At 54.0% G+C, this 21,964-nt stretch overlaps 2 protein-coding genes across 51 annotated transcripts; both read right to left on the minus strand.

Moving 5' to 3' along the window:
- Nucleotides 1-5,588: 5,588 nt before the first annotated feature.
- On the minus strand, nucleotides 5,589-7,418 carry TMEM89 (transmembrane protein 89). The gene is made up of 2 exons (XM_005547032.5): nucleotides 6,200-7,418; nucleotides 5,589-5,779 (listed from the first exon to the last, which is right to left on the minus strand). The coding sequence occupies exons 1-2, from the start codon at nucleotides 6,599-6,601 to the stop codon at nucleotides 5,594-5,596; spliced, it is 588 nt and encodes a 195-aa protein (XP_005547089.2). The 5' UTR covers nucleotides 6,602-7,418; the 3' UTR covers nucleotides 5,589-5,593.
- A 4,614-nt stretch (nucleotides 7,419-12,032) lies between these two features.
- SLC26A6 (solute carrier family 26 member 6) lies at nucleotides 12,033-21,686 on the minus strand. Of its 50 annotated transcripts, none has more exons than XM_074032106.1 (21): nucleotides 21,608-21,686; nucleotides 19,739-19,897; nucleotides 19,509-19,648; nucleotides 19,232-19,342; nucleotides 18,505-18,656; nucleotides 18,142-18,306; nucleotides 17,911-18,059; nucleotides 17,490-17,572; nucleotides 17,259-17,406; nucleotides 16,873-16,986; nucleotides 16,711-16,788; nucleotides 16,339-16,434; nucleotides 16,149-16,255; nucleotides 15,917-15,986; nucleotides 14,901-14,993; nucleotides 14,713-14,820; nucleotides 14,227-14,313; nucleotides 13,168-13,344; nucleotides 12,923-12,977; nucleotides 12,524-12,660; nucleotides 12,033-12,309 (listed from the first exon to the last, which is right to left on the minus strand). In XM_074032106.1, the coding sequence occupies exons 7-21, from the start codon at nucleotides 17,935-17,937 to the stop codon at nucleotides 12,295-12,297; spliced, it is 1,395 nt and encodes a 464-aa protein (XP_073888207.1). In that variant the 5' UTR covers nucleotides 17,938-18,059; nucleotides 18,142-18,306; nucleotides 18,505-18,656; nucleotides 19,232-19,342; nucleotides 19,509-19,648; nucleotides 19,739-19,897; nucleotides 21,608-21,686; the 3' UTR covers nucleotides 12,033-12,294. The 50 variants fall into 50 exon arrangements, with proteins under 50 accessions (XP_073888207.1, XP_073888206.1, XP_073888204.1 ...); XM_074032105.1 differs by having other exon boundaries at nucleotides 13,168-13,347; XM_074032103.1 differs by having other exon boundaries at nucleotides 14,221-14,313.
- Between the last annotated feature and the right edge of the window lie 278 nt (nucleotides 21,687-21,964).

Consider the following 21,964-nt stretch of genomic DNA (forward strand, 5'->3'; position numbering starts at 1 on the left):
GCGAGACTCCCTCTCAAAAAAAAAAAAGAAATTTTTATCAATAGATAATGCCCTTCTTTGTCTCTTGTAACCTTTTTGATTTAGAGGCTACTATACCTGACAATAATAAAGCCACCCTGGCTCTCTTCTGGTTATTATTTGCATGAAATATTTTTTTTTCTTTTTTTTCTTTTTTTTTCTTGAGACAGAGTTTCACTCTGTCGCCCCAGGCTAGAGTGCGGTGGTGTGATCATGACTCACTCCAGCTTTGACCTTCCTGAGATCAGGTGATCCTCCCACTTCAGCCTCCTGGGTAGCGGGGACTAAAGGTGCACACCACCATGCCCAGCTAATTTTTTGTGTTTTTTGTAGAAATAGGGTTTTGCCTTGTTGCCCAGGCTAGTCTCAAACTCCTTAAGCAATCCACCTGCCTCAGCCCCCAAAGTGTTGGGATTACAGGCATAAGCCATCATGCCTGGCCATAAAATATTTTTTCCATCCTTTTACTTCCAGTGTTTTTATGTTCTTATATCTGAAGTGAGTCTCTGATAGGCAACATATAGATTAACCTTTTTAAACCAATCTGAAAATCCATTTATTAATAGGAGAGTTTAATCTATTTACATTTAATGAGGTTACTGACAAATCATTTGCTTCTGCTGTTTAACTATTTGTTTTCTGTATGTCTTATATTTATTTTCTTGTTCCTCCATTCCTCTATTACTGCCTTTTTTTTTTTTTTTTTTTTTTTTTGGTGTTTGATTTTTGAAGTATACCATTATAACATTTTGATTACTTTTTTTTTTTTTTTTTTTTTTTGAGATGGAGTCTTGCTCTGTCACCCAGGCTGGAGTGCAGTGGCTCCATCTTGGCTCACTGCAGTCTCCAACTCCCAGGTTCAAGAGATTCTCCTGCCTCAGCCTCCGGAGTAGCTGGGACTACAGGAGTGCATCACCACGCCCAGCTAATTTTTGTGTTTTTAGTAGAGATGGGGTTTTACCATGTTGGCCAGGCTGGTTTCAAACTCCTGGTGATCTGCCCACCTCTGCTTCCCAAAGTGCTAGGATTACAGATGTGAGCCATGGCGTCCAGCCTTAATTATCTTAGCTTCAAGTTCACTGATCCTTTATTCTGCCTGCTCCAATCTGCTGCTGAATTCCTCTAATGAAATTTTCATTTCAGTTACTATACTTTTCAGGTTCAGAATTTGTTTGGTCCCTCTAAATTTTTTCTCTTTGTTAATATTCTTTATGTTCAGACATAAATTTTCCTAATTTCCTTTAGTTCTTGTCCATGGCTTCCCTTAGTTCATTGAACATACTAAGACAGTTGATTTATTGTTTTTGATTAATAATTCCAATGTCTGGGCTTCCTGAGGGATACTTCCTGTCAATCTCTTTTTCAGCCAGGTGCAGTGGCTCATGCCTATAATCTCAGAACTTTGGGAGGCCAAGGTGGGAGAGTCACTTGAGTCCAGGAGTTTGAGACCAGTATGGGCAACATAGTGAGACCCTGTCTCTCTTTTGACTCCAGCCTACTTCCCCTTACTTGGAGGACATCAGAGAGGCTGTGGCATTTTCAGGGTCCAGCCAAGGGGAAGGTGGGTTGAGGATGGTCCCAGGTTGGGTTCTCTAGGAATCCGACTCCAAGAGGAAGATCAGTGTACAAGATATTTATAAGAGTCCCTTGAGATGAGCACCTGAGGGAAGGAGGGAAAGGGTTGGGCAAGGAAGAAGTCTGGCTATAGGGGCTCTGCACAGCCAGAGTGGACCTGTCTGCTGGCTGTCTCCCCAGTGGCTGGCAGCAGCTGGCCTTCATGTGGCACACCTCTGAATCTACCACAGGGAAACACCGGGTGTTATAAGTAAAATGTTTATTCAGAAACAGAATGCTGTTCTTCAGTACTGCAAGGAAAAATTAGCATTGAGACAAAAAGTTTTCTCAGCAAGGCAAATTTACTTTCTGCAGAAAGGGTGCTCCTTTCAGATGAAACAATGGTGAGAGCACACTTGAACAAAGGAGGGAAGCAATTTTTATTCTTTATGCAGCTTGTCCTTGCTACTGTGTCCTGTCTCCATTGGCTGGAGCTGGACTGCACAATCTAAGCTAAACTTGACTGGCTAATAATTTAAAACTTTCTTAAATAGGTAAAGGCAAGGGAGAACAAAGGAAAAGAGGAAGTTGCTTACAAAAAGACTTAGCCGGGCGCGGTGGCTCAAGCCTGTAATCCCAGCACTTTGGGAGGCCGAGACGGGTGGATCACGAGATCAGGAGATCGAGACCATCCTGGCTAACACGGTGAAACCCCATCTCTACTAAGAAATACAAAAAACTAGCTGGGCAAGGTGGCGGGCGCCTGTAGTCCCAGCTACTCGGGAGGCTGAGGCTGGAGAATGGCATGAACCCAGGAGGTGGAACTTGCAGTGAGCTGAGATCCGGCCACTGCACTCCAGCCTGGGTGACAGAGCGAGACTCCGTCTCAAAAAAAAAACAAAAAAAACAAAAAAAAAAAACCAAAAAGACTTAGAAGGACTTAGAAAAGTAATAAAATTTCTTTCTTTCTTTTTTTTTTTTGAGATGGCATCTCACTCTGTCGCCCAGGCTGGAGTGCAGTGGCGCAATCTCAACTCACTGCAAGCTCCGCCATGGGTTCTCACCATTGAACTAGCTGGGACTACAGGCGCCCGCCACCATGCCCAGCTAATCTTTTTTGCATTTTTGGTAGAGGTGGGGTTTCACTGTGTTAACCAGGATGGTCTCGATCTCCTGACCTCATGATCTGCCCGCCTCAGCTTTCCAAAGTGCTGGGATTACAGGTGTGAGCCACTGCACCCGGCCAAAAGTAATAACATTTCGAAATAAGGCAGGCACATAGGCTGCAAGTTGGAATGTGCCTGTGAGTGTGTCCAGCACAAATACCTTGGTTAAAGTACAAGGACATAGAATGTACTTATTTCTTTATATCTAACAGCTACATAGGATAGGGCTTAACAAAGTGAGGAGGCTTAAAGGAAGTTAATCTTTAAACTAAACTATTATTTTAACACATAATTTATTCTTTAACAAGGGAAACTTTGAAGAGGAACTTTTTTTTTCACTTTCTACACCAGGTTTAGAGGGACATATTTATGTGGTTTGCTCCACCCTTGTGTAAAGTTAGTTTATTGGTCTTGTTCTAGAATAAACTAGGAATGTGGCTTGTAGGAAAATCCTGCTGGGCAAGGACAGAAGTGCAAAGTCCTATTGCCTTAAGGACATGCCCCACGGCACCCAGTGCTGGGAAAACTGTGAGCCATGGAAGGAAAACAAGGTTTGAAATGCGTGGAGCCAGAACCTCATCTGTGGTAAATCCTTCCAAATTTCACAGTTCCTATATGACAGATGGCTGATGACAGTTTCTCAAATTTTACAACAATCCAGAACATTTATATGTCATCATCAACAGGTTAGGAATTTTAACTTTCCTAAACTACCAATAATTAAAACACAAATTTCAACCATGTTAGGAGGAAGACTGAACTATCTTTTCTCTGTATGGAAAATATCCCCCCAAAATCACAAAATCCTTGTCCTATGTGGAGGCCTTCAGAGTAAGAAGCCAAACCATGTAGGGGACCAAAGTATTATAGAAATATGTCAGGAAGTTGTCACAAATTATGTTATTTTTCTGGATTTAGTATTGTAGTATTTGTCAATTTAAAAAAAGTTTTCAAAAAAAAAAGTTTCCAAAAAAAAAGTTTCATCATTTCTTTTCTCATTATTTTAATTCACTTCCATTTTTGAATTCATAACGTTGTTCTCTTTTTCTAAAACAGGAACCTGGAACAGGCACTGTGGCTCATGCCTGTAATCCCAGCACTTTGAGAGGCTGAGGCAGGAGGATCAGCTGAAGCCAGGAGTCAAGACCAGCCTGGGCAAGATAGTGAGACCCCATCTCTACAAATATATATATTTTTAATTAGCTGGGTATGGTGATGTATGCCTGTAGTCTCAGCTACTTGGGATGCCGAGGCAGGATTGCTTGAGTTGGTCAAAAAAACAAAAAGAGGCCGTGCGCGGTGGCTCATACCTGTAATCCCAGCACTTTGGGAGGCTGAGGCGGGCAGATCATGAGGTCAGGAGATCGAGACCATCCTGGCTAACACAGTGAAACCCTGTCTCCATTAAAAATACAAAAAAATTAGCTGGGCCTGGTGGCGGGCACCTGTAGCCCCAGCTACTTGGGAGGCTGAGGCAGGAGAATAGCGTGAACCTGGGAGATGGAGCTTGCAGTGAGCTGAGATGGTGCCACTGCACTCCAGCCTGGGCGACAGAGTGAGACTCCGTCTCAAAACAAAACAAAACACAAAAAGAAACAATTTTTAAAAACGGAAAAAAGAAAGAGAAAGGGAGTAAAGTGAGGGTCCCTTCATGGAGCTTCTCCAGGGGCCTTGGAGCAAGGGCCACTGAGGTACTAGAGCACGTTTGAGACTGCCATAGAAACAAAGGCAGCTAGGGCGGCCTGCCTGACCCCAGGTTGGGGTTGCTGGAGCCAAGGATCTGGGGAGGGGCTGTTATTGGAGGCAGAGCAGTGGCCCCTCAAGGGAGGGCCTTGCAGGGCCTGGGAAGAAGAAACCAGAGCCAGCTGCTGATTGATGGCAGGACTAAAGTCACCTCCATGAGGTGGTGACAAGGATGGGTGAAGCCAAAGGGTGTGTGACTCTACAGTGACTGGGGGCTTGGAGCTCTCAGTCCCCCATCAGAGATCCTCAGTGTCTGGTTCCAACTTCACCACTGCTCTTCTCAGCTGACCAGGTCCCTCCTCGGCTCCCCCTGTGCACTGCAGAGGCCCAGGACCCTCACTCGGCACTTGAGGCCCTTTATCATGGGCACTGCCCACCTTGTCCATGTGCAGAGAGTACCAAAGACAGCACGTGGCCTTTGCTCAGAACCAGACCTCCACCTGAAGTTCCCTTCTTTATAGCCATTTCCCCTCAGGGCTCAGCCAGGCTCCTCTGGGCAGCCCTTCCTGAGCCACCCAAGTCTGTCCCAATGGTAAGTCCTCTCCCATCACACTGGGAGTCCCCAGGTACTGGTAAGGCCAGAGGAGCAGTTTTTGTTTGAGACAAGTTCTCGCTCTGTCACCCAGGCTGGAATGCAGTGGCACAATCTGGCTCACTGCAACCACTGCCTGCCAGGCTCAAGTCATCCTCCCACCTCAGCTTCCTGAGTAGTTGGTACTACAGGCATACATCACCATGCCCAGCTAACTTTTTTGTTTGTATTTTTTGTAGGGATGCAGTCTTGCCATATTGCCCAGGCTGGTCTCAAACTCTTGAGCTCAAGTGATCCTCCCATCTTGGCCTCTCAAAGCGCTGGGATTACAGGTGTGAGCCACCACACCCAGCCCAGAGGAGCAGTTGTGTCTCCAGGAGGGATCCTTAGGGAGGAAAAGTCAGTTGGTGGGGGCAATGGAGCAGTGTGAGCCAGCCTGTGCCCCACCTGCCCGCCCGTCCTGGACACCAAGTCAGCTGGCTTTAAAAGTAGAAAAGGGACACAGGGTCCAGACAGGCCTGGAGAGAGCAGACCTGGCCCAGGACCCCAGGCTGTCAGGCAGAGAGAGGCACATGTTTGGTCACCCACTCTGGGCGGAAGTCCCCTTTATTTGGATTTGCCGCTGGGTGGCTAGATGATGTAGGTGGCCTTCGATGTGGACCAGGAGGGCATCCAGCATGTGCAGGACCCCACGGAGCAGGGTGTGGTCTGAGATTGGGGCCCGCCGTTTCCAGGGTCCGCAGGGCTCAGTGGTCACCTGCGGATGCTGAGAACAAGACCAAGAGGCAGGAGTGAGAATGGAGGGCAGAGAGGGAGGTGCGATGAGGGGCAGTGATGAAGCTGGGGAGCAGGGAGTAGGGTGTGGGGCAGTGCCCAGATGGGATGGGAGACTCAGGGTGACAGAATCACCGAGGGTCTGTTTGGGCTACAGTGGTCACGGGGCCCTCAGGGGCTGGATGAGAGCAAGGGTTCTAAAGGGGAGAGCTGGGGGCAGGGTGCTGGCTGTGGGTGGTGGACATGGGTTCCACGAAGGTGTGTGGACACAGGGACAATGGGCTGTGAGCTGGGGGTGGGAGTGTGGGAGGCCCACAGGCCAGTGTGGACCCATGGGGCAGGGTTGGGTGGAAGACGGCTCACTGGGCGTACATGGAGGCAGGGGCTGTGGGGGAGAAAGAGCTGCGCTCACCTCACCCTTGGTGGCCTGTGAGCACCGCCGCCCCTGCAGTATCTTGCGGCAGATCATCAGCATGGTGGTGGTGATCATGACCCCAGCCACAGGGTAGATGCGGCTTGCTCCAGGGCCCAGCCAGTAACCAGGACAGCTCAGGCCACCCCTACAGCCCTCCATGCTCTTTGGCTGACACCCCCAGGGCTGCAAGTCCAGCCCCACCTGGTACCAGAGGGGTCGCGACCAGGCGTGGGTTGGAGCAGGCATCGCCAGCAGGAGCAGCAAGGGCAGCGAGGCCAGCACGTGCAGCATGGCCGCCGCTAGTGCCAGGGGCCGGAACCTGGTCACCTGGCGACCGGCAAACGCCCCTCCCCCAAGAACAGGCCTGGCTCTGAGGCAGCAGGTTCCAGCGAGACCCATGGCCTTTCATGAGCAGCCTGGCCAGAAACTGGCTGTGGTAAGGGGGCTGGAGTCCAGGGCTTGAGGAGAATGGCAGACCTGGGTTCTGGGTCCTATTCTCCCAGTGGGCCTGGCTGGCCCCAAACTGAGGGAGCACCTCCTTTTGAAGCTGGGCCCTAGGCTGGGTATAGTGGCACACACCTGGAATCCCAGCACTTTGGGAGGTTGAGGCAGGTGGATGGCTTGAGCCCAGAAGTTTGAGACCAGCCTGGGCATCATGGCGAAACCCCCTCTCCATAAAAAATACAAATAATTAGCTGGGTATAGTGGCACATGCCTGTTGTCCCAGCTACCCAGGAGGCTGAAGTGGGAGGATCACCTGAGCCTGGGAGGTCGAGGCTGCAATGAGCTGTGGTTGCACCACTACACTCCAGCCTGGGCGACAGAGTGAGATTTTGTCTCAAAAAAGATAAAAAAAGAAACTAAGCCCCGAACAGTTAAACCAGTAACTAACAGAATTTTTTTTTTTTTTAAGAGACAGCGCACTGCAGTCTTGACCTGGGCTCAGGTGATCCTTCTGCCTCAGCCTCCTGAGTAGCTGAAACTACAGGTGTGCACCACCATGCCTGGCTAATTTATTTATTTACTTATTTTTAACATTTACTTTGTAGAGATAGGGGTCTTACTATGTTGCCCAGGCTGGTTTCAAACTCTTAGCCTCAAGTGATCCTGCCACTTCAGCCTCCCAAAGTGCTGGGATTACAGCTGTGAGCCACCATGCCTGGCCCCTAGAAATCCTTGAGTTTACAGGATGGTAGATAAGGAAAGAAACAACTTGCTGAAACGCCGAAATTCCCTCTGCTTGTAAGATAACAAAACTGAAATCAGATGGACCCAATATTCCCGACTGGAGTGTGCACAGAAAGAGCTTGCTGACATCACAGCCTGAATTTCCACCATGTTTCATATAACTCCTCCAGAATTTGCACAGGAGACCCATGAGGAGGCATGAAGAGTTAATTGCACATGCCTGAGAACTTTCCAGACCTCCTGCTTCCTTCTACCAATCACCCACCTACTAATCCCAGTATCCATCCCCTAAACCTTTTCTAATAAAATTACTGCCTTAAAGCCAGCACAGGGAGACACATTGAAGCTGGACTCCTGCTTCCTTGCTAGTTGACTTGCAATAAAAAGCTTTTCTTGGCTGGGCACGGTGGCTCACGCCTGTAATTCAGCACTTTGGGAGGCTGAAGTGGGTGGATCAGTTGAGGTCAGGAGTTTGAGACCAGCCTGGACAACATGGTGAAACCCTGTCTCTACTAAAAATACAAAAATTAGCCGGGTGTGGTGGTGGGCACATGTAATCCCAGCTACTTAGGAGGCTGAGGCACAAGAATTTTTTAACCCGGGAGGCGGAGGTTGCAGTGAGCCAAGATCACGCCACTGCTGTAATCCTAGCCACTGGGAAGGCTGAGGTAGGAAAATCACTTGAACCCGAATCTGGTGTCCGGCCCACAACTGTAATCTCAGTACTCTGGGAAGCTGAGGTGGAAGGATCTTTTCAGCCCAGGAGTGAGACCACGGTGGGCAACATAGTGAGACTCCGTCACTATATTTTTTTAAAAAAGAAATTAGTTCAACATGGTGGTATGCACCTGTAGTCCCAGCTACTTGGGAGGCCAAGGCGGGAGGATTGCTTCAGCCCAAAACCCAGTGTCACAGTACTGGTTTCTAGCATTTCAAGCAGTGAGTCGTTTTGCTCAGTAACACTTTCACCCTGGCCTTCTCCTCACCTATCAGCCAATCCCTAAAATCCAAACACCTGCAGTGGCTCACGCCTGTAATCACACTTTGGGAGGCTGAGGCTGAGGATCTCTTGAGCCCAGGAATTTGAGCCCAGTCTAGGAAACATAGTAACAACCCATCTACGGATTTTTTTTTTTTTTTTTTTTTGGGGGGACAGACTCTTGCTCTCTCACCCAGGCTGGAGTGCAGTGGCGCAATCTCAGCTCACCGAAACCTCTGCCTCCCTGGTTCAAACGATTCTCCTGCCTCAGCCTCCCGAGCAGCTAGGATTACAGGCGTGCATCACCACACCTGGCTAATTTTTTGTATTTTTAGTAAAGATGGGGTTTCACCGTGTTAGCTAGGATGGTCTCAATCTCCTGACCTCGTGATCCACCCACCTTGGCCTTCTAAAGCGCTGAGATTACAGGCTTGAGCTACTGCACCCAGCCCCAATTTTTGTATTTTTAGTAGAGACAGGGTTTCACCATGTTGGCCAGGCTGGTCTCGAACTCCTGACCTCAGGTGATCCACCCACTTTGGCCTTCCAAAGTGCTGGGATTACAGGTGTGAGCCACCACACCCGACCTTACAAACTGTTTTTTAAAAACTAGGCTGGGCGCCATGGCTCAGGCCTGTAATCCCAGCACTTTGGGAGACCAAGGCAGCCGGATCACCTGAGGTCAAGAGCTTGAGACCAGACTGACCAACATGGAGAAACCCTGTCTCTACTAAAATAGCCAGGTGTGGTGGTACATGCCTGTAATCCCAGTTACTCAGGAGGTTGAGGCAGGGGAATCACTTGAACCTGGAAGGTGGAGGTTGCGGTGAGCCGAGATTGCGCCATTGCACTCCAGCCTGGGCAACAATAGCAAAACTCCATCTCAAAAATAAATAAATAAATAAAAGCCCGGGTGCAGTGGCTCAAGCCTGTAATCCCAGCACTTCAGGAGGCCGAGGCGGGTGGATCACGATGTCAGGAGATTGAGACCATCTGGCTAAATGGTGAAACCCTGTCTCTACTAAAAATACAAAAAAAAAAAAAAAAAAAATTAGCTGGGCATGCTGGCACACCCCTGTAGTCCCAGCTACTCGGGAGGCTGAGGTAGGAGAACTGCTTAAACCGAGGAGGCGGAGGTTGCAGTGAGCCGAGATCATGCCACTGCACTCTGGCCTGGGCGACAGAGCGAGACTCCGTCTCAAAAAACAAGCCAACAAACAAAAACTAGCTGGGGCTGGGTGCGGTGGCTCACGCCTGTAATCCCAACACTTTGGGAGGCCGAGGCAAGAGGATCACTTGAGGTCAAGAGTTCAAGACCAGCCTGGCCAACATGGTGAAACTTCGTCTCTACAAAAATGAGCTGGGCATGATGGTGGATGCCTGTAATCCCAGCTACTCAGGAGGCTGAGATAGGAGAATCACTTGAACCCGGGAGGCAAGATCGTACCATTGCACTCTGGCCTGGGCGACACAGTGAGACTCCATGTTTCACCATGTGAGACTCCATCTTTTTTTGGGGGAGGGGGGAAACTAGCTGGGTGTGGTGGCGTGTGCCTGTAGTCCCAGCTACTTAGGAGGCTGAGGCAGGAAGATCGCTTGAACCCAGGAGGTCAATGCTGTAGACAGTGGTGATCACAGCACTGCACTCCAGTCTGGGGGACAGAGCAAGAGCCGATTAAAAAAAAAAAAAAAAAAAAAATCGACATGGCCCCTAAAACCTTTTGCTTTCCACCAGGGGCATCACCTCTCTAGGCTGACCAAACTTGCAGGTCCCCCACACCCAGCCTCAGCCCCACAGTCCACATCGCAGTTGGGTGAGTGCTCGAAGATGTGGGATCCAAATCCACAGGCGGCTCCCCCACTGTCAGAACAAAGCCCGAAGGCTTCCCCTGGACTGTGAGGTCCCCTCACCCTCTCACCTCAGCTCATGCTGCCCCTGCCTCCCTCAATACCCCCACTGTTCCCAGTGTCAGGACCACAGCTCCCCATGTCTAAAAAGTCACCTTCTTATGGCTGAAGTTTCAGTTCCAGGGTCACCTGCTGAGTCCCCCTCCCATAAGCATCTTGGGTAACATATGACCTCTATCACATGACCCTGCTTTATTTTCTTCAAAGCATTTCTAAATACCTGAAATTTCCTGTTTGAGATCTACTGCCCTCTCCAACATATAAGCTTCATTCAAACAATATTTACAGAGCAGCTGCCAGGCACCATTTCTGATGCTAGGATGTGGTGTGACAGAATAAATAAAAGCTCTTATTTCCTGGGGCTGAGCTTCTAGGCCATGAATGGGGGTGGTGGGGATGATGGTGCCAGGCAGCAACACAGGCCATGATAAAACAGAGCCAGGCAAGGGTGTCTCTGTGATTTGAAGGGCAGGGTGGCCTCTGTCCATGCTCAGGATGGTGCCCAGACCCCAGCACAGGGCCTGGCACCTGCTCGGACCTGATGAACAGCAGCGCTCACATGTTTGGAGCAGAGGACCTGAGCCCAGCATTGTTCTAAGCATTTCCCAGCATTTCCTCATTTATTTATTTATTTTTGAGATAGGGTCTTGCTCTGTCACACAAGCTGGAGTGCAGCTCCCTCCAGCACGATTTCAGCTCACTGCAACCTCCACCTCTTGGGTTCAATCAATCCTCCCACCTCAGCCTTCCCAGTAGCTGGGATTACAGGCACCTGGTACCATGCCCAGCTCATTTTTGTATTTTTAGTAAAGATGGGGTTTCACCTGCCTCGGGCCTCCCAAAGTGCTGGGATTATAGGCTCGGCATCTACTCATTTAATATTCACTGAGCAACCCATGAAACAAGAACTGTGACCACTCACGCTCTACAAATGAACAGTACACTGAGGACCAGACAGATCCTAGGACCTGGTCCCTCCCCTGCCATCACTGTGTCAGCTGGCCCAACGCCCTACTGCCTGCTGGGTCACATGCCCAGATGTCGGCATTTAATGGCAGAAATCAACACACACTCCTTGGCTGACAGTGTTCTACCATGCCCAGGTGATCTATCTGTCACCCATGCAGTGGCATGATCTCTGCTCGCTGCAACCTCTGCCTCCCAAGTTCAAGTGATTCTCGTGCCTCAGCTTCCCAAGTAGCTGGGATTACAGGTATGCACCACCATGCCCGACTAACTTTTGTATTTTTAGTAGAGGCAGGGTTTCACCATGTTGGCCAGGATGTTCTCAAACTCCTGACGTCACGTGATCCACCCGCCTCTGCCTCCCAAAGCGCTGGGATTACAGGTGTGAACCACTGTGCCCAGCCCGGTCATGCTTATTCTTAAGCATAAGGTAGCAGTGTGGGGAAACAGCTGCTCTTAGGTGTTCACTCTGTATCCTCCAGGGACTGCCCGTTGGCATCCACACTGCCCTGTGCCTTATCGGGTATTCCCGAGAGTGAATTATTCCTGAGAAGCAGCTCTGGTTCCAACTGTTCCACAGCTGAGGAGACAGGGAGTGAGGGCTATGCATGGCTGGGGAGATACCTAAACAGGGGATGCCTCCACAACTCCCCCACTCTGTACCCTGACCTCCCGCGTCTTTCCTACACTTTCTGCCCCGTCTCACCTTCAGGGCACAGGAAGGGTCAGCAGCCACAGCTGTGGACCACCCACCACCGGGGCCCCACCAAGCCACAGCAGAGCCTGGAGTTGAGCAGACAAATCTTTATTCCTGAGGCTAAATATGCACCAGTTCCCTCCCTGTAACCAGCCACTGCCAGCCTGACTGCAGGCCCTGTCCCAGACCTGGAGCACTGAACTTGGAGTCCCAGGACCTCCTTCCCTGAGTTGTGTGTGTGTACATGGAGGGGACTCCCGGGTAGCACCTGGAGGCGGCTTAGGGTTGAGGGGCTTCTCAAGGGTGCCCTGTCACAACCTCCAGAGGTGCAGTCTCGGGCAGGATGCAGCATGTTCAGAGTCTGGTGACCTGAGTGGGCAGAGGAGGGAAGGCTCCAGTTTCCAAAGGACACAGACCAACCCCCACCCCTAGGAACAGCTTTATCCAAAGACAGCGGGGAAAGCACTGGGCCCACTGGGGACAGAACCATGGCCACCAGGAAAGACTCCCTGGAGCTGGACCCAGGGTGGGGAGAAGCAATAGATTAACAAAAAAGAGCTCAGCAGGCCAGAGGTAGGCTCACCGAAACAGGGCTGTCGGGGACAGGCCTCGGGTGTTGGAGGGCAAAGGTGACAGCATCATGGACAGAAGCAAAGAGATGCTTCTTGGTGATGGATGCATCGAAGAAGTGCCCGGCCTCAAGCTGGCTGACCACAGGGCCTGTGGGCAAGAAGTAGGCCTCCCCTGACTCTCAGAACCTCCAGGAACTCAACTCCCAGGAGAAAACAGAATGCCCTGACCTCACCACCTGAGGCTCCAGCTGAATCCACATCACTTGTAACCCTGGACTCCTGTCTCCCAGGACACCTCTGACCTCCAGTTCCAGAGAAAGACTTTTTTCCTTGTGCTACTTGGAAAACCCCTTGGCCAAAAGCATCCTACCCTCTTCCCAGGTCCCTCCTGCTGTTCCCACCCTACTCACTGTGGCAGGCCGCCATGTACACCTCTACCTCGATATCCCGGAAGTCGTGGAAAATCTGTAGCGGAAAAGGGGGCCAGCCTCAGAGGAAGGCTCAGGGACGTAGAGGGGGGCTCGGGCAGGCTTGGGGAGGGAGTTTAGATGGGGAGCTTTGAGGGTTTGGGGAGTCAGAGTCTCGGAGTGCTCTCAGGGCAAATTACAGGGTCAGTGGGGAAGCTTGAGGGGCCTTGGCCTGCCCCCATCCTTACATTCTTCAGGCTCTTGAGGCACACAGTGTCCACGAAGGAGAGGGCACCCAGGTCCAGGATGAGGCTGTGGAAGTCTGGCTGAGGCAGGCCCAGGGCCTTCAGTGTGGACCCATCTGGGGCCTTGGAGTCTTCTTGACCATTGGCTGTTGCATCTTCCATCTTATCTCCTGGGCTCACCTGCTGGGGAGCCAGACATGCTGCCAGGGCCACCCATGAGAGGGTGAAGGCAGGACCGGCCACACACAGACATGCGGGAACACGCAAGGTCAGATGGGGAGCATGCATGGGACACATAAGGACACAAACATGGGGGAGTCACATAGGTATGCAAAGACAGGAAGGACAGATGTATGGGGACACTCAGGAGGGCACACCCAGACATGCTCTGCTACCTCCTGGGCCGAGGCTGCACAGGGACATGAGAAAGCACGGTGCTGGGAGACCCCGTCCCATTCTCATCAGCCAGGGCTGAGTGGGGAGGGGCCCAGGAGCAGGCCAGAATAGACACAGGCATCCACATGAAACACACGCAGACACCTCAGCACCCTACCCTGTCTTAGTCTCTAATTAAGTTTGGCATCCTCTTTGACCCCTATATATTTTTTCAGAGATGGGGTCTCGCTTCATTGTCCAGACTGAACATAGTGGTTATTCACGGGCACCATTAGAGCGCACTGCAGCCCCGAGCTTCTGGGCTCAAATGCTTTTCCCGCCTTAGCATCCCAAAGAGCTGGGACTGCAGGTGCGCACCACCACGCCTGCCTTTGACCCCTTGATTTTCTCCCATACACCCAATCCTTTTCCTCTACCCATAAGCAGACTCGGGGGGGAGTCTTGTGGCATCTACAAATTCAAGGTCTTCATCTAGGCCTGAGAATCTAAGCCTAGATTCTGTGGCATATCATGAATTTCCCTGCAGAATATCTGATCCAGCCCCAACAACTCCTGCCATTGGCCCACAGCTGCTGGGTCCATGGCACTCCTCATGAGACGTGTGGATCCTGCGTCTCTGCAGCTCACAGCTGTCCCCTCCTCTCCCACCTCCAGCCTCACCATCACCTTGCAGTCCTCAACGTTGTTGCTCCTCATGTCTTCAAGGCTGGTGTTGACGTTAATGGAAACTGAAGCGCCCTTGGAGGAGGCAGCCTACACCAGGGAAGACAGGGAATGGGAAACAGCTATCCTGGCTGCCATGACAGCCATGTCATGTAGGCCTGGTGATGCCCCCTGGTGTTGGGCAGGTAGGTGGGCCAGGACCAGAAGCTGTGGGACCTGCAGCAACCAGGCTGAAGCTCCTGGAACAGCCATGAAAGAGAAGAGGAGTGTGATGGTTCACACTGTCACTGGTTCAGATGATGGGAGAGAAACAAAATGTGACCTAAAGCCTGGACCTGCTAGGGTAGTGAGGCACAGCCCCTGGGAGCATGAGAGCAAAGGGGAAGGGATGAGGAGTGAGGATGAGGGAGGAGTCGGGAGGCCAGGAGAAAGGCTGGGGCAGGGAGCAGGGGGCAGCAGACGGGGGTCACCAGACAAAAGGGGCCCTGCCTGTTTCTGAAGCTTCTTCTCTTTCTGCAGTTGCTTCAGCTTCAGCTGCTCCCGCTTCTTGAGCAGTTTCTTCTTCTGGGAGATGAGGAAGTCGACATCCACACCGCACTGGAGGCAAATGTCAGAGAAGGGTTGGTGAGCTCTCGGGGAGCTGGGGCCTGACACCCATCCTGGGGACCCCACCTCACCCTCTGCTTCAGCGCATCACTGTAGAAGTCAGCGTTGGCAAAGTACACGGTGGCCGAGGAGCGGAAGACCTTCACTCCCGGGACTTCCTTGGCCTGGGGATGAGGCAGAACTGGTGGTGGCTGAATCTCCTCTCTCCGGGCTGCATCCGTTCTCCTGCCTTTCCTTTCCTAGTGTGCCCAGTGCCTGCCACCGCCCAGCCCTCTGCTCCCCAGGCTGCAGTCCAGGCCCTCCCAGGGGCTTGGGCCACAAGCCCGGTGGTGTCATCCCCATTCCTGCACCATGCTTTGCCCTCCCCACCTCTCCTGCCACCACCCAGGCAGCCTTCACAGGCTCTTAACCTTTCTCCTGGGTTTCCAACCCCTGCCTTGTGATCTGTTTTCTGCACCCAGAGGTCCTCCTAGGCTGTCACACCAACCAGACCTTCCCCACCTCCCACCCCATTCAGGTCACAGCCCAGGTCTCTGCTGGGCTCCAGGCCTGCATGGTAAGGGCTGGGCTGCCCCCCTCATCCTCTCCCATGTCTCAGACCCCTTAGTTCCTCCCCACACTGCCTAATCGCACTGCGCCCATGTTGCAAGGAGCAGCCTTGTTTTATTCCAGAGCCCCCCACCTATGTTCCTAGCACTTGGCCCAAGACCTCTCAGGAGATAAATGGATGACTGAGGACTTAATAACCCCTCTGATCAGATCAGGAAATGCCTCCCTTCCATCCTGGTGCCCCAGGGAGCTGCCACTCCGGCTCTCTAACCCAGGGCTGCTCTGCAGGTGGAGCTTGTGCTGTTGACTCCATGACAGACCCCTCCCCAGCCCCAGACCCATCTCTGTCCACTCTCCCTCTGTGCCTTCATACCTCTAGAGGGGGTCGTAGAACCAAACTCCTCCCTTGAAATCCCAAAGACCAAACCAAAGTGTCCTCAGCCCCCAGTGCCCTGGCCAAGTGTGGAACGAATCCACAAAGTCTCATTCTTCCTCCATCTCCCCATCCACGTCATTCCGCTCAGCCCCTGCCACTCACCTCTGAGTACTCTGCCACATCTCTGTAAATATCCGTGTCTGGCACCTGCCCCAGGATAGAGTAGTGGGGCCTGTGGAGGAGAGAAAGAATGCAAGAAGAGGGGGCAGAAAAAGGGGATAACAGAGGGGTCCAAAGGAGCCTAAAGTCCCCCCAGAGATGTGGGGAAAGCTGCAGGGAGCCCTATGGCACTCCCTCACTAGCTGGAATGAGGGGACCAACATGGGGGACTCACATCTGTGTCCGGACCACCACAAGCAGTAGGGAGAAGACGACCGAAACCATCAGGCCAAGGTCCAGGTTCAGCAGGATGGTGGCTGCGAAGGTCACCAGCCAGATGAGCTGAGAACAGAGGGCAGCGGTCGGCGGGTGGCAAGGAGCCATGGGGCTGCCCAGTCCCTGCCCCGGGCTCCCAGGGCACTCACCAGATCTGCCTGATTGGCTTTCCAGAAGGAGCACACGTCGCTGAGCTGCCGCAGCATGCCCTTCAAGTTCACAATGATGATGGCCGCCAGGACCGCCTGGGGTGGGAACAGTGCCGCCAGGGGCCATTGAGGGCACCCGATGCTGTCTACCCTCCCCATCGAGGCATGGCCAGATTAAGCCCAAGCACTCAGGCAGAACCCGACACAAACCCCCACCCAGCCCCTGACCCTTGTCTCCAAATCTCACCTTGAAGATCTCAGCCTTGAAAAACAGGACCTAACCTTGTGTCCCCACCCCTCACCTGAACCTAGACTGGCTGATCTGAGTCCTGACCTGGCCAAGACCTGAAGCCTGGCTGGGTGGGGGCTTACCTTGGGCAGGTCACGGAAGAGTTCCCCAAGTTTGACAATGATGAGGAGGATGAAAAGGGAAGAGATGGCTCCAGCAACCTGTTGGGGGAGGGGATGAGGAGGGGCGAGACCCCCTTGCCCAGGCAAGGCATGTCCACACCCATGCCCACACCCAAAACCCACCTGCGAGTTGCCCCCGGTGCTCTCCTGTACCAGGCTCCGAGACATAGAGCAACTCACGGGGAAGCACTGGAAGATGCCTCCAATGAGGTTACTGAGGCCCAGGGCCACCAGCTCCTGACGGGGGGCAGTGTGGGTGTAAGGAGACTTCCTAGAAGTGGCTTGTCACTGTCCCACTGTGTCTAGGCCTGTGTATCCCCAATCTCCATCCCCACCAAGCGGCCCCCAGAGACTGGATGCTGTCCCACACGTCCTACTCTCCCATCCTCAGTCCCCCACGTGGCCTCAGCACATCTGCTGTCTCCCCATGTCCCACCTGTTCCTCCCCCACCCGTTGCTGGCGCTTCCATACACTTGGATGCCTCCTACACATCCTGCATCACCCAGACCTGGTTGCTGTCCACCCGGTAGCCATGCCTCAGGGCGAAGATCTTCCCCAGCGAGATGGCAATGGCGAACCCAACCACAGCGATGGTGAAGGCGCTGCCCACGAGCTTTGAGAACAGCTGGGTGTTGGGGGCCACTGGGGGCACTAGCCTGTGAGAGGCATCTGTGAGGCCAAAGCAAGGTCCTGGCCTGGCTGCCCAAGCCTCCCTGACCTGACAGACGCCAGAGCTCACCCTGCAGAGATGTTGCCCACGACATCTACCCCAAATATGTGCTTCAGACCCATGCCATAGGAGATGCCTGTGGCCCCGATGAGCTGTGGGAGAGGACAGAGTCAGGGAGGCAGGTGCTGGCATCATGGTCGGGGGACATGTAAACCACTGTGGGGTGAGGAGGGAGACACTGGGCAAAACCTTCAGAGGTGGGAAAAAGTCACATAGGGTGAGAGACGGTCAACACCATTTCGACTATGGGGAGAGGCTGTCAGGGGCAGGAAGAAACCAACACAGGGGCTTTCTGCTGTGCCCCCCACAATACCCAAGAATCCCCCCAGTCCCCCTCCAGCTGGCCTTCAAATACAGGAGGCTGCCCACGTGGCAGGGACCCAGCCTGTCCTGTCCTTCTCCCCTACCCCCCACTTTCTGGCCCTCGAACCATGAGCAGCTCCCCGGGTATCGGCATGGGCAGCTGCCGCCGCAGCTTGTCATTCAACAGCTTCACCACCAGGAGCACAACCCCAGCCACAGCTGCAGTGACCACCGTGCTGACCTTGCTCTGGGGCAGCTTCCGGCAGACCTCCAGCACTGTCTGAGGAGAGGCCAGGTCACAGCCAGCGCTCAAGGCCATGGGGCACACCTACCCCTCCCTCCCCCTGCCCTCACTCACATAGATGAGGGACAGTGGCCCAGAGTGGCTGCTCAGATGGAGGCCAAACACATACTTGAGCTGTGAGACGAAGACCTGCACAGCTGCAGCTGTGGTATAGCCTCGGACAAGAGGCTCTGACAGGTAGGTGACCAGGAAGCCGAAGTGGATCAGGCCCAGCCCCACCTGTGGGGTGGCCAGGGGCTGTCAGGACAGGCAGGGGTCCTGGGGTAGCTAATGAGGAGCGCAGGGCAAGTGGGATGGGAGTGGGATGAGTGGATGGCAAGAGGAGGACGACGATGGTCAGCACTCAGGGGAATGCAGACGGGGCAGTGGCAGGAGCAGAAGTGGTGCGGGGTACACACACTCCTGACTGTTTCACACCTGGAAGAGGCCGACCAGGACACTGAGTGTGGAAGCCACCCGCACCCGCTCAGCGTCTCTGGTTGTCTCATTGATAGTGGAGTCGTTCAAGGTCTGCGGGGCCAGGGATTCTGTCACACTGCCCACCATCACAGACATGACAGCAAAGGTCCCTGTAAGGACAGCACGGGGCAGGTCTGAAGGGGAGAGCACACTGTCCTGCGCTGGAGCCCTGGTCCTAAGAGACAGGCCAGGAGACTTCCAGTTCTGGACAAATGTCCTCAGATTATGGCTGCATGAACAGGGACAGTGCTGGTGGTTCAGGTTTGGCCAGGCCAGGAGTGAACCCTGAGCTCACGGGCCCTTAAGCGTGGCTAGAAATGCTGGCCCTGCCTCATCTACCCTGTCCCACCTGTGTCTACTGGTCCAGGGACACAGAGGCTCTGCGGAGTAGGGAAGAGGTCAGGGCTTGCTTTAGGCTGCTCAGGCCTCCGCCAAGTTCCAGGCCCCTTGGGCTGCCTCGCCCACTCACATCTTCCTGGAGCCAGGGCTTTGAGGTCCCCTGCCTCTGTGGTCCTACAGTCAGGGGTCTAGTCCTGCCTGGGTATGACTCATGGGCTAGCCCAGGGATGCAGCACCAATGCTGCCCTCTTCCCCAGCCACTCCTGCCCTGCTCAGCTCCCCCTCACCCTGCCCTCCATGATGGATGTGGGCATCCTCCTGGAAGGCTAGGCCTGCCTCCACTTACCCACGGAGATGTGCCGGGAAGTGCCAAACAGGAAGTAGATGAAGACGGGGTAGAAGGAGCTATAGAGGCCGAACACGGGGGGCAATCCAGCCAGGAGGGCATAGGCCAAGCCTAGGAGTAGAATGGTAGCAGTGCGGGCCTGGAGAGCAGATCTTGAAACGATAGGGGAATCCCAGCCCTGGGTTAGGTGCCATAGTTCCAAGGTAGAGGTCATGGCCCCAGTTTTGGGCATCACAGACCACAGGGTTTCCAGGCCAACGCACTGAAGGCGGCTCACCCTGTGGAAGCTGCATGATGGCCACACTCATGCCAGATAAAAGGTCACCTAGGAGCCAGTCACGCACAGGATACCGGGGTAACCAGACCAAAACCGGGAGGTGTTGGAGCAGAAGGGCACGGGCCCGAGCATGGGAGCACCTGGGGACATGATATGAGGGGTAGGTGAGCGTCAAGAACAGGGGCTACCTGGGCCCTGCCAGCACCCCCAAGCCCCAATCTTGGCCTTACTGCAACCAGGTCCGCCACTGGCGGGTCCTAGGTGCTGAGCCCCAGCGCCCCAGCTCCTCCAAATGCTCCTGGTTCAGCAGCGGCCGTTCCATGTGGTAGTCTCGCCTCCGCAGCTCCACTGCTTGTGTTGCAGACAGCAGTGCCTGCGTGTCCCTCGGTCTGGGGTGGCAAGACCAGAGAGAGACAGTGAGGGCACCCCTGGCCCAACCTCCCCTACACCTCCACCTAGGACCAGAGAGTTACCTACCTGATTTTTCCAGGCCCTAAGATCAAGGTACAGTATTCCAGCCCCAAGCTGGCATCTGTGGGCCATATGCCCAAACTCAGACCTGAACTTTGGCTGGTGAGAAAGCCTCTTTCTAGGACAAAGTCCCCCAAGTAGGGACTGCAGGATGAGCACTATCTATACCTCCAGCCGAGATGTGGCTGCCCAGTGCTGAACGCTCTAACAGTCCATGTCCCAGGCTGCTCCCTCCCACCGCAATCCCTCTCCCCTAGCCAATCCCTGTCCAGTCCCCAGGTCCTCCTCCAGCTGCCCCAGGAGCCCACTGCTGGCTGAGAGCACACTCAGGGAAGGGGTCCAGCAAACCAGGGACCAGGGCTCCAGCTCCTCAAGCAACTCCTTTCCCAAGCCTCAGGCCTCAGATGAGACCCTCCCCTCTAAGGGAAGGAAAGTGTTGGGGCCAAGCTTGCCCCCGGGCCTCCAGCCCCAGGGTCCAGGTTGTACACTGCTCAGGCCTGGTCTGGGGAAGCCACGGATTGGCTCTCACCTGAGAAGGAGCTCTTTCCAGTGGGAATCTCTCACCTAGAGGGAGAGGCTCCCACCTGGAAAGGGAAGTACCCACTTGAAGTGGGGGAAAGAGCTCACCTGGGAATAGAAGCTTTCAAGGGGAATCTCACCTAGAGGGATCTCTGACCTACCAGAGAATCTTTACCAGCCAGGCAAGTTCTGACATAGGGGGAATCTTCCCTCTGCCCAGAGGCACCTACTTGAAGTCAGAGAAAGATCCCACATAGAAGGAGAAGACCTAGAGGGAGAGGGTTCTCACCTCCGGGGTACTCTCTCTTAGGGGAAGTTCTGACCTGGGGTGAGGCTCCCACGTGGAATGGGGAAAAGCTGTCACCTGTGAATAGATCTCACAGAGGGATCTTACCTGGGGGAAAACTCTAGCCTGTTGGGGAAGATTTCACCAGTCAGGAAGGTTCTGATCTAGGAAAAGCCCTGACCTGGGGAGAGGATCCCATTTGAGGGACAGGAACTCACCTGGGAAGGGCCTCTAACCTGGCTGTACTGTTGGGAGTGTGGAGTGGGTGCAAGGAAGATCCTCAGAAACTCTTGGGACCGCTATCTCAAGGAGATCTTAGAGCCCCCTCTCCCTTCCTACGTGAGTCATTCAGGTTTTCTTAAAGGGCTTCCTCCCCCCACAACGTGGGACCCGCGCCTGGAGGGCGGAGTCTTGATCATTGGCCTCTCCCTGTAGGAGGGCAACTGGGGCCAGAAAGGCTGGAGCGCTCACTCCGGGGTCAGTGGAACTGGGTGGACTCGGGACCCAGCTGAAAGCAGCTAGTCCACGGGCCGCAGCCAAGGACTCCCGGCCCCCACGTACCCCGGCCGGCACATCTCCTGGCCGGGCTCCTCCATACGCAGCTGCCTCCCTGTGGCCCGGGATGGCCCTCGGGCGGCACACCAGCGGCTTTCCGCACAGCCCAAGGGACTGGGGTCGCGCCGGCTCCCGCCCCTACCCCTTGCTGCAGAGGGGCAGCCGCCTGCATAAAATCGGCAGAGGTAAACCGAGGCGTCGCAAGCGGAGAATGCCTGCTCCAGCGAGGCGCTTGCGCGGGGCCACCGGGGCTGTGCTCTGAACTCACCCCGACGCATCCGCCAGCCCCATGGCTCGCACGTTGTCCGGCGCGGGTTGCTCCTGCTGCTCAGGATAGAGGCCTCTACGCTCCGGAAGGCGTCGCCGGGACCGAGTGAGGCCAGCGGCGCGCTCCCGGGAGCTAATCCCGGGGCAGGACGGGGAGGCTTGGGCCAATCAGCGCGCTGGGGCGGGACCTAAGTGGCGCGCGCCGGGCGGGGAGAGCCTGGAGAAGAAGGATTTAACCACTTCCACCCTGGCGACCTGGCTTATGAGGCCTCTCGCTGCTCGCCCGGCCCTCTGCCCCGAGCTGGATGGGACTGCAGAACTGGAACTAAGCACCCGCGCTGGGCTGGCCGTAGTCGCG

The sequence above is a fragment of the Macaca fascicularis genome, chromosome 2, assembly GCF_037993035.2.
Source record: "Macaca fascicularis isolate 582-1 chromosome 2, T2T-MFA8v1.1".
In the NCBI taxonomy this organism is placed as follows: Eukaryota; Metazoa; Chordata; class Mammalia; order Primates; family Cercopithecidae; genus Macaca; species Macaca fascicularis.

Coding starts and splice junctions, on each gene's coding strand:
- TMEM89 (XM_005547032.5), bottom strand. CDS start 6,601: ATGGGTCTCGCTGGAACCTGCTGCCTCAGAGCCAGGCCTGTTCTTGGG. Junction 5,780..6,199: donor CACAGGCCACCAAGGGTGAG/GTGAGCGCAGCT, acceptor TCTTGTTCTCAG/CATCCGCAGGTGACCACTGA.
- SLC26A6 (XM_074032071.1), bottom strand. CDS start 21,617: ATGCGTCGGGGTGAGTTCAGAGCACAGCCCCGGTGGCCCCGCGCAAGC. Junction 15,987..16,148: donor GTGGTGGTCCGGACACAGAT/GTGAGTCCCCCA, acceptor TCTCCTCCACAG/GCCCCACTACTCTATCCTGG. Junction 13,345..14,220: donor TTGAGGACTGCAAGGTGATG/GTGAGGCTGGAG, acceptor GCTCCCCAGCAG/GTGAGCCCAGGAGATAAGAT.